Source organism: Schistosoma mansoni, chromosome 4 (genome assembly GCF_000237925.1).
Source record: "Schistosoma mansoni strain Puerto Rico chromosome 4, complete genome".
NCBI classification, from domain to species: domain Eukaryota; kingdom Metazoa; phylum Platyhelminthes; class Trematoda; order Strigeidida; family Schistosomatidae; genus Schistosoma; species Schistosoma mansoni.
In genome coordinates, this window is record NC_031498.1 from 44748 (window position 1) to 57185 (window position 12438).

A 12438-nucleotide genomic window follows, 5' to 3' on the forward strand; every position below is an offset into this window, starting at 1 on the left:
GCTTAAAGTTGGGAATACGGACCACTGTTTCTAGCCAAGTGATCTAAAAGTAGCTTGTTTACTGGGAGACCAGAAAATTCTAGGTTCAGTTCCACGTAGGTTCATGAATGTGCGTCGATGAAGAGTCTCAAACTAACTCTGTCAAGTGCAGTTTGTTACTCAATAGTTCTTCCGTGATGCAAACTACCCATTAGAATTTTCGCACACGTTGTAATCTCTGTGAATAGCCTATAAATTGCCTAGTTAATACATTCAATTATTCTTACACTGAATAATTTCGTGCACATTACGTATCCTTTATAATCCAGTATTCTAAGATCAGAAAGGTCGAATAATAAGTTTTCAGAACAATCTCTTCTAATCTTTAATATTTAGCTATGTTTATGGTGTGTCCCCACTTGTATTTGTCTGTGATTTTCGGTTTCTCCAAGTGGGGTACTGTAACATACGGGATCATTTTACCTCTGCACAGTCTAATAAGTAATTCTTTTCGTGTTTGTTTAGTAATGTTGAAATAGAAGTTTTCTATCTATGGATGCAGTATATTTCATCTTACAAGTGATCAGGCTCCCTTACTGTGACACCTTAAGTTGTCTATATTAGTTAAAACTTCTGTACGTTGAAGTCTTTTCATCTCAGACATGCTGAATGGAGAGTGGTGAAACTAAGAACAGTAAATTTAAAGAAAAAAGATGAAGCCGTATTGCTATCTGTATCTGGCTGTGAAGACAGTAAGGTGTTTTCTATTAATAACGAATATCTCAAGTAATGTCACTTTCTTGAGGATGGGAAGAAGGAATATGAAAATTCGACTGTACTAAGAGCATATATCTCTTTGCTTCACATATCTCTAGTGCTGATAGAGTTGAAAAATGTAGAGTTAAAACTAGCAAACCGGACGTAAACATAATTCCCTTGAAGTATGTAATCACTCGTCAATGTTGCCCATGATTAGTGATACAGATTCTTCATGTTCTTTGGTAAGAAATGTTCCCTTATACTATAAAAAATTTGGAAGTATTAACCATCGGGATATCTTCAGAAACATTCGAAAATCTATTTTAAACAATTTTTTGTAATATACGTTTATGTAGTGCTCAATATAATAGGAGTTATTCTGAATTACATAGAAGTTTATAAAGAAGCTCTATCAAATAGAAAAATGAAATTTAATCAATCAAACCTACCAACTACAGATATTTGAACAAATTTATGATCATCTCGTCCAGCTTCAGTTAATACAGAACACACATATCGTCCAGAATCTGATTGACTAGCTTGTCTTAATACAAGTTGACTACTTTGACTTGATGAAACTTCAGTAGCTACAGCACCCAAAGGTAGTGCTGCTGCCACTGATGATGATGACGACGATGATGATGATGATGATGATGATAATGCAGAAGAGGATGAAGATGAAGGTCTTAGGGCTGATAGTTTAGATGGAAACAAATTATCTGATGGCATATTTGAATTATAATTTAAAGCTAATGAAGATGATACACTTGGAAGAACAACAAATGTCCCACCAGCCCATTGAATAACTTCTCTTCCTTCGGCTTCATAAGCTAAACGTTCATTATTATCTATACTTTTACCCCACTAAAAATGTTTATAGAAAAAGATATAGATAATAAATAACTATGGTGTATAATTAAATTATTTGCATATTTCAACGATGGTTGAAATCATACATTGATGATATGTAAATACTAATACCATATCAATACTAATCAAAAACATGACGTAATTAAACAACATCATATTAAGTTAATCAACAACAGCTTAGATAGACTCGTGATTTCAACTATGAGAATCAACAATTACTTTTTCTTATAACTATGAGCATTAAGTAATTGTATGCAAGTGAGCACTTTGTCATGTCATTCAACTTTTAGGAATACACAATCTATCAATTGATGGTATTGAATATATTCCTTGAGGATTAATTTATTTTAACCTGAACGAGAGATATACAAATTTTCGTAGTTGAAATTATGAGTCAATTGAAGCTAGACCACCATCGAAAACCTGGAAGCACTGCTTCAAGGCCGTTTCGTCCTACTATGGGACTCCTCAGCAGTGCACATCCACGATCCCGCCTCGCCAGCGAGATTCGAACCCAGGACCTACCAGTCTCACGCTGGAGCACTTAACCGATAGACCACTGAGCTGGCCGGCATCCAACGATGTTAATGTCTAACTTCAACCAATCCACGAAGTTTGAGAAACCGTTCGCCAATTGTCTTCAGTGAGTTGATATTTCTACAACAGACTTGGTAGAACTCCACTGGCCACTGCTTCCCACTAGAACTCAAGGAAATATCTCTTGAAGTCAGTCACTAGTGAGCATATGATTATAGATCAGAAGGGGTTTTGTGGAGAATTTAGTATTTTCATAGTTGAAATCATGAGTTAATTGAAGCTAAACCACCGTGGAAAACCTGTATCTCGCGAGTGAAGGATCGTGGATGCGCACTGCTGAGGATTCCCATAATGGGACGAAACGACCGTCCAGTGCTTCCAGGTTTTCCATGGTGGTCTAGCTTCAATTGACTCATGATTTTAACTATGAAAACACTAAATTCTCCACAAAACCCCTTCTGATATACAAATTTATCTAGTAGATTTCTATTACATAACATATCATTTTTTTAACGACCCAGTGAATTATTATTTGTGTTGGATGAGTAAGCTTTGGAGTTCATCTGTATTCATATCTTCTTGTCAATATCTAATGTTTGAGGAAAATATAAGTCATCTCGAGGTTACAAACATTTACATACTCACTTAGATGATAAATTTCATTAGATGGAACATTTACTTCTACTGAATAACTAAATCTATCATAAACAGAGTAGTAGTAGTAGTAGTAGTAGTAGTAGTAGTAGGTTATCTCAAGGTTATTTATCCTGTCAGTTTCCTTATCTCTATTACCCGTTTCCTGCATTTCATTACCATCAATATATGCTAAACTTTAAATGCTAATATGATTTAAATGATTATTCATTTATTTATTTATTTATAATAAATACCACAAAAATACTTATTAACTTTGTATTGTTTTTCTACTCTGGTGGAACCAGGTCTTACTAACTTGGACTAAGTAGTATCGTGTTATAACAATACTGGTAACATAATGAATAGAAACACACACACACACACTATATATATATATATACATATAGTATTAGCATAAATTGTCAATCAAAACTTATTTGTTTATTCATCAATTTTATTATTGTTATTGTTAAATATTATCATCAAGGTGTTACTGTGGTAACGACAATGGTTCATTTTAAAACCAAGTATTCATATTAATCCAAAATTCTAGAATGAAAACATCAACCAGTTAAGACCAATAATAATATCATTTATAATGAGATATAAGTATACTAAGTAAGTAAATGAGTAAGTCAACTAATTATCAGTTGGTCATTAGATTTTATTAAAGTTGACCGTAAAACTAAACATAATTCTAATCGTACAAAGTGATATTGTACAGTTTGTACATGTCTTTACCCCATCAAATCATGACGATGTAGTTAGTATTCAGACGTTTTCAATTCTAAGATTTCCCTGGTCTTATGAACATATGTTATGAAAAAAATTACATCTAATCCGAGTTGCCAACATTATAATCTGAAAATAGTTTTCACCAAAGACTGATATGAACTAGAGATTCATAGAATGCCGGGGTGTACTGGAAAACTCTTTTGTCCTCGTTTAAGACTCTCCTCAGTAGTGCATACACACTGATTCATACATAAGTGTACCTACGACATAGATATCTCGAAGGGAGTAATAACAAATTCGGACCATTGGGAACTATAATCCACTAGTTCGCAAATCCAGCTTCAGTCATTTTGTGACATAAAATTATATCGGAATTTCGAACAAAACATTGAAAGGTTACTTGCTTATCTAAAAGCCTGAATATCCCAAATTCATTTCTTGATGGAGTTGTCAATGTAAACTGATCAGGAGCTGTAAACTAAAATGAATCAGCTATCTAATACTAACTGCTTTTTCAATAGCTCCTCAACTAATATTAATTCGTGACAAAAACTCTCTGCCAATTGAATTTATCTTTACAAAACACTCAATTAAACAATTATCTTCTGTAGTTTATACGGTTATTTCTAAATATCTTCTTTCTTCTAACAAATACAGTTGTTAATTATACACAGAGAAAAAAAAGAACATAAGAACATAACTTACTCTGATAGTACTTGATCGATGTTCTTCGGGATTGACTTGACAGTGAAATATCGCATCTTGACCGGCTTCAACTGTCTCATTGATAATATGAGGTCCTTCAATTATTGACCCATCGGTCCGTGCTATATGCACATAAATGTAATCAAGAGAAGTAGAGAAAAAGAGAAGCTAAACAGAATGAATACTCAACATATTGTCATCTCTATAAGTGAACAAGAATAGCATGTAATGGGAGATATAGTTCACTTAGAGATACAACCAAGAAGTACTTTCTTTCACCTAAGGGAGGTCCTTCAACTTTTATGAAGTGTGAAAAAAATACAACAAGATCTCTAATAGCTTTCATTCTGAACAGTAGTTAATAACATCTCAAGCCATTGGATTGGACTACCTCTAAGACCCCAGTCAGAGAGTTGTGATAGACGTTTGTCTCATAAAGCTATTTTACATACCACGGTACCGTGTCATATACTGACTATCTCTCCTCCCCTTACGCCCAGTCCAAGCATCAGCAAATAATAATCTATACGAAAGTAGTTGGGATGGTTTTCGTAAAACAAGTCCGATTCGCAGAAGTTAGTGTTCCATGATGATTAATTTTAGTTATATTTTATACCTTGTTGTCTAAATTGACATAAGTGGTGTAGAGTTTGAACATCCGATCCAGAGGTCATAAATTGAATGATGCAGATCTGTTACTCATAAAGATGTATGATGTTGTACCGAATTCGATATTGTAGTTCTGTAGTTATTATTTAGATGTTAGGATCATTTAATTGATAAATAAAATGTTATTTTTAGTAGATAACAACAACAAATGTCGATATCTAACTCATTGTTACAACGGCAGGAAAATGCATAAGCATAAGATTACTGGAGTGTTGTTCGTTTGTGTGTGTTCCAACATCACATGACGCTAAGAAAGTGTCGTTTATTTAATGATAGTAAATATGAATTTGTTTAGGGTCCTGATAAATTCCTTATAGCCTCAGATATTACATAATCAGTAATTAACTTACTGAATGTACAAGTAAAATAATTAAGTAGTAAACTTGAGATAACTGGACTGTTTAGAAATACAACAGTTATCCTACCAATCTAATCATAGTTCACCTAGATATCATACAGTTGATTTATTCATGAGACAATATTGAACATTAAGATCGGATTTAATCAATCTTGATGATTCTGTTTAGAAGTTTATGATGGATATTATTTATCTTAGCGTATTTATTTTTCATAGATTTGTGAAAAAGGATTGTGCCATGTTTCAAGGAGAATTGAAATTTTTTAATGGGAGAGATTGTAAATCTTTTGATTTTCTTGTAAATATGAGTGTGAATAGGGATTTCAATCAGTCACAACCAACATACGGTCTGGAACATATATAGGTTGGGTGAAGTTGATAGTGCCACAGTAGCATGATGAGATTGAAAAAACAAAAAGATGAATAGGGAAGAAATAGAAGTAATGTAGTCACAATGACAATGGAAAAAGATATGTTGAAAATGTGATTTATGGAGACAATGAAAATGTGTTCATGAAGGAATAATGGGGCTGAAGATTTCGAATAAGACAACTAGTGAGTGGACCTGAACAGTTATGGAGCCATGTCACCCAACATGTTCAACAACTAATTGAGTGGGACTGTCGCTTATACCATAACTATGTGGTTTACACCTACAGATACGGTTCAGACCATCGGTCACCAACTTCATGGATTGATCCCACAACTTGCTCTGGCTGCCCCTAGTGTCTCTCTGACCTTTCTCTATACCAGGCATCATTGCTCATCGAGTTAGGCGGTTGTAGGACTTACGTAATGTATTTCCACCCGTCTCAGTCAGTGAACATTTACAACCTCATTGAAATTTCGTAAACGACTACCAATTACTATCTTTAATAAAAATAAAATTAAACCGATTCTACTTAGAACTTTATCTTCATAAATCTTGGGGAAGAAAGAGAGACATATAGTGAAATTGAATTTCATGAACATAAAGGAAAAATATAAATTCTCTACAATACCTTATCTAGCATATGTATTATATAGTGTAAGTATAGCTAACCGAAAACTTCTACAGTCGAAAATATATACCTATTAATCACTGATAATAATGCATTTCTAATCAGATTGTTGTCTGTTTACATAGTATCATATTTAGTCAAAATGATTTAATTTAATTTATAATTCTGCTTTTTTTTAGTATACGTACCGCCGAAGCGAGTACGACCAGTGTAGCAGCAGCCTCAGCAGCAGTAGGTCTCAATATAAACAAAGGGAAAAGCAAGACTCTCCGATACAATCCAACATGCACCAATGGAATCACACTTGACGGAGAAGCCTTGGAGGATATGGAAACCTTTACATATCTGGACAGCATCATTGATGAACACGGTGGATCTGATGCAGATGTGAGGGCGCGTATCGGCAAAGCAAAAGCAGCATATTTACAACAGAAAAACATATGGAACTCAAAACAATTGTCAACCAACACCAAGGTTAGAATTTTCAATACAAATGTCACGACAGTTCTACTGTATGGGGAGAACGTGGAGAACTACGAAAGCCATCATCTAGAAGATACAAGTGTTTATTAACAGTTGTCTATGCAAGATACTTCGGATCCGCTGGTCAGGCACTATCAGCAACAAACTACTGTGGGAGAGAACAAACCAGATTCCAGCGGAGGAGGAAATCAGGAAGAAGCGCTGGAATTGGATTGGGCAGACTTCGAGGAAATCGCCCAATTGCGTCACAAGACAAACCCTTACATGGAATCCTGAAGGCCAAAGGAGAAGAGGAAGACCAAAAAACACACTACTTCGAGAAATGGGGACAGACATTTGAAGAATGAGCAACAACTGGATAGAACGAGAAAGAAAGGCCCAGGACAGAGTGGGTTGGAGAATGCTGGTCGGCGGCCTATGCTCCATTGTGAGTAACAGGCGTAAGTAAGTAAGTATAATTCTGCTAATTCAAATAGATGGTTTTCAGAATTATTTCATATGCTTTGAGAGTTATTTTCACTACAAACTGATGTTAGTCAAAGAATCATAGAAAGTGTGCGAATTTAACCAAATCATAGCTATGGAAGTTACCAAACAATACAAATGGATGAAGATCATGAGAGATATAAACATCCTGGGTTCCATCAATAAGTCAGCAGTGATAAAAAAGTAGTGTCGAAATAAGTTATTATACCTACATAGACAAGGATTCGACAAATAACTCGGAGAAAATGTTAGTACCTTCATGGAAAACTGTAGCTATTTTAAGTGTCTAATCTTACGATTACTAGTGTTAAATTATTTATCAAATGATTGTTGTGTGTGAGTACTGAATGTTTCAGCCAGTTTAACTTATGAATATTCTAAATTTAATAATCTTCACATAACCTAAACATTGACCACTTAATTGTACACGAGTAACGCTTCAAATACACTCTCTGTCAAATACCGACTCTCTATTCATCTTCTAAATCATTGATAGCTACAGGAATCGCGGAACAAAATCTACTCATAGTTTGATAGGGTTTTTCATATCGTCACTACAACGTGTAAACTGGAAAACATTGGTAATACGTAAAAATTGTAACCTTTTGTTAGTAGTATATGTATAATTCATTAAAAATACTTTTACTCCCTCAAATGAATAAATAATATTAACTGAAATTAGTATTCAACGATGGATAGTAGCTAGCAGTGGAATCCAGTTTGACGCGCGTTTCGTCCTATTTGGGACTCGTCAGTTGGATGTACCTGCCACATCTCACAGTTGATATTCACTCTGGGACTCGAACCCAGTACCTTTCGCTTCAAACGCCATCACGTTATCCACTCGGTCACTGAGTCCTGATAGCCATTCATCATCAACATCAGTGGGAAGATTCAAACAAACAATACTAAGTAAATTTGAAATTAGTATTATTATTACTATTATTATTATTATCTAAAGTAAAATCATCGTTTTTTTTGTCATTTTAATCTTAGACGAAGAACATACAGAAAACAAAATGTTACATTTCACTATTCTGACAAGTTTGACAAGTTTAATAATTGTAAATACAAATAGTATTTTAATCATCCATTCATCTATCCACTATACACCATTCTTGTACATCTTTCTTATACATTAACGCTTATTAGTATTTTTCTACAGTGACTTACAACTATCATCATCACAATACTTACTTACTCCTGTATATTTATTCAATATTGTTGTTGTTATGTAACATGGAATGAAAATGTAATCTCTAGGTAAAACGAGAATAATTTCATCAAAGTATCATAATTATATAGTAAGTAGGATTCTTGATATGATACAGGGGTATATGTTATTCAATTTATGAAGTATACCTACTTCATTCATTTCTCTAACACAACTTGTAATCATAGTGATAAGGTCATCATGTCGGGCATTACTAAACTATTTATGACATAATATGACATGATAATACGTATACAAGCTTACAACAGTGTATGATTTTGCCAAAAATGTATGAACACATATAGATTCACACTTAAATTTACATTTAAACAGATGTAATCTGCAAAAAGATGCATTTCATTTCTTTTCAAAAAGGATAGAAAACTTGCCAAAGAAATTTCTGAGAATTGTAAACATTTTAATATATATCCGAATTAAGTAGTATATAAATATACCCCCCTTACTACGTTTTTCAGGCAAAACAACAAAGTTTATTGGAAGTGTGAAAGAATAAGGTAAATCTACATGTTAGATAGTTAAAAAGGGCGTACCTTCAAAATCAGTGTAAGTTTGACAGTTAAATACACAAAGGGAAAAAAACAGAGTGGGATTATGGAGGTTAAATAGATAATGAATGAATAAGATGTAAATGAATAAAAAAAAGAAGAATATTTTCTATGTATACATAGATACGAGGGTGATTCTTTGGTGAACTTGTTTTTACAGCCGTTAAAATTCATCAATGTCAAATAGAGAACTATGCGTTGAACAAACAAGTACACTTATATTAGGATACTATTACACGACTGTACTATATATAATATAAAACGTCAAAAGGCCCATATGTATATGTAGGCAAATGTGTACGCCTAAGAGACTATCAAAACACGTGCTAATGAAACAAATACAAGAAATGTTCACTGATAATAACCAACTAGATGATTGTTTATTCTATTACTATTACTATCATTATCATTGTTTACGACATTAATAAGATGATCAAGTTTGATAACTATAACAAATTCAAGTCAAAATGTCAGAAAAGTTGAATGATCAATATCTCTAAACTCTCGTTTCTCTCTCTCTCTCTCTCCGTATATGTATGTTTTAAACATGAAATGACAGGATAAACCGTAAAAACTATATGCTTATTAAGTCTGTATCATGTCATCTTGATCCGCAAACATTCCTTTCCCCCTTCATAGTCTAATTTTCAATGTTTAATAGTACAGTATCTACATAGCCACTGCAATCATTCAAATTACTGACTGATAGGAAAGGGAGTTGTGTAATTTATGACTTTTTCTCATTTCTTTCTACAACTATGAAAATCCACATTTTAAAAGGGGATAATGGAAATTTTAAGACATCAGTACTATCACATAACTAAGTTTATTACTATTTTAATATACCAGCGCTAGAATTAATCTCGCCTTTTCCGGTGAAAAAGGAAACCTAATTCATTTCTCAGAAATGAAACTGATGGTATTTAGATCTTAAAAAAAAGAATGTAAAAAGAAGGGCAGGGAGAAAAAACTAAATTGTCTTACCATACCCTTAACAATCATTCAAACGTAGATATAAGAACAGATTATATATGTTTACCTGTCTAAGTAATGTCAAACAACTGTCAAAAAAATAGGTTCTGTGATGAACTTTTCCTACTTTCAAATTATGACCAAATGATCAACCATCCATTCGCTCACTTGATAACCCGCTTCTCTACAAACTATTCACTTGATGTTTAGTATACACTAATATTACCATTAATGTTGTTATAATATAAGAAGCAGTAATAATAGTGGCATTCATTGAAACACAAAACTGATATGAATGTCATTTGGCGAATAATATTTCCTTTTTATTCCTACACGCAATACATATTTTATTTAGATTGGTAAGATATGCACACATACATACCTTCATAACGTATACACGTACGTGTAGAATATCACGCACAATGAACATCACACATATAAAACATTGACGTGTACTAAAGTAAACACACAATTATTTACCATTATTATTCTCTACTGAAACTATCAAAATCTAATGACATAGAGGGAATAATAATAATAATAATAATAATAATAATAAACATTTGGGCAGAACCAGCTAACAAAGGTCATTTCATATTGTTATTAGTTAGTTCTATATAGTGGGGGGAAATTACAGATGTTTTTCTATATTATGACAGACAGATATGACAAGCATGACAGACATTCTTTTCCTGGTTAGAATATGTATACATATACTAAATGTCATGATGTTGATGAAACTATGACAGTAACAAACATTACCTATATAAGTTCTATCTCTGCTTACCATTACATATATATATATATACACATATGTATATACATATGGATATATATACAGATAAGAGTAAAAACTGAAATGGAATATTACAGTAAGTCACTTAGATGGAAGACATAATATATACATATGTATAATTTCCGTTGTCCTAACAGCATCATAGTTTTCTGCATCAAATACTCTAGAGAACTATCAGAAACCAAATGGTTATTTTGGTCATTTTTTAAAAATTCACAATGGTAGACTAATTCATATGAAATAACTCTCAACAAATCACCTGTCTAAATATTTAACCTAGTGATCATTAGTAACTCACTTAGGGGTGGGATTCTTGAATTCGTAGAGAAAAGCTGTAACTTGTAGTGGGACAGTAAGGTAGTTGGGAATGCTAACAGTTAAACTTCGACTTAATAGTCTAAAAGTACTGGGCTCATTGAGAAGCTTGAACGTTGTAACTTAATCATATGCGTGGTTGGGGATGATCATCATTGGTGAGTTGTAAACTAGGATAAAAAGCCTCTAAATGCTGTATGCTTTTTTAGTTATCCAACTTATATCAGTTAGTGATAAAAACTTTCTCTAAATTGAAATTTCTTACAAATCACTTATATAAATATGGCCGAATAGTCAAGTAGTAACCAGTGTTTTGTTATCTAGTTATCATTGATGACAGCCTTATTCGATACTTTCGTAATATCGGGTTACTCATTTTAGTGTCTAAAATGCAGACTAGGTCGTTAGCACTTAGTGAATATTAATAATCAATCAACATTATATCGATTAATAATCAATAACTTATTCATATAAGCATTTCAATTTTCCTGAGATACTTCACGGTCATATGTTGATGACTGGATCAATAAGTGACATAGGTTGGAATATCTGGGGAAGTTACAGGTCCTTCGAGATACACCTTACCAATATGCACCAACTAACACAAAAAGTAAGCTTAAGACTTTCTGTCAAAACGGGCGCTGATCATGGGTTGACAATATGGATGTCAGATTCACCATGCATTTAACCATTGAGTTATAAGTGTTACAAGAATAGAAAACTTGAACCTGTGAGAGTTGATTATTGCAATCTATAAACTACACAGCACCTGCTTCTGTTATTATTATTTCTAAACAATTTTATAAAATTTAATCAGTGGTCATTTATTTACATCTGTTTGTGTATTTTATCATACCAATCCATTTCGGTGGTATGACTTCATTACTTGATAGTTATATTATTTGATAGTGTCTAAGTTTAATCATTGGACAGTTATATAAATAGATATAATCGATAAAAATCTAGATTTCACGCCTTCAGTTGTTTATGATATTACAAATATGTATTTATGCATGTATATGTCGAAGGGACAAACAAAATTTGTCAGTTCTTTCATTTTTCAGGTCATGTATGACTACAGATAATAGGCGGCTTGTCTGACAAACATTGTCTTATCAAATGAATTGAACCCATGCATGAAAATAATTCCATTTGCGGTTGCAAAAAATTCATTGATTCTTTTAGCGCCACAAAGCGCTTAAACCATAGTTCAGAACGTTCCGATATCTAATACAAACCACTCTTTAATTGCTTTCAGATAACAAAACATCGACACAGACGTTGAACTCTTTTTCATATTTATTAACTGCGTGTTCACACTCACTTCGTCATAATGCACATTCACTTATATATTATAA

The 12438-nt window shown here is 33.0% G+C and overlaps 1 protein-coding gene and 1 non-coding gene across 2 annotated transcripts in view; both read right to left on the reverse strand.

Moving 5' to 3' along the window:
- The window catches only part of Smp_036020 (hypothetical protein), a gene marked incomplete at its 3' end in the record, with an annotated part of 77210 nt that overhangs the window by 4913 nt on the left and 59859 nt on the right, over positions 1 to 12438 (reverse strand). Inside the window, exons 5-6 of the mRNA XM_018796458.1 lie at positions 4222 to 4343; positions 1188 to 1602 (exon numbers count right to left, since the gene is read on the reverse strand). Of these exons, the coding sequence (XP_018651598.1) occupies positions 1188 to 1602; positions 4222 to 4343 (537 nt within the window). The remainder of the gene's footprint in view (positions 1 to 1187; positions 1603 to 4221; positions 4344 to 12438) is intronic.
- On the reverse strand, positions 8005 to 8018 carry Smp_tRNA_01599_Pseudo_TTG.1.1. Its single transcript has one exon. It is a non-coding gene (tRNA).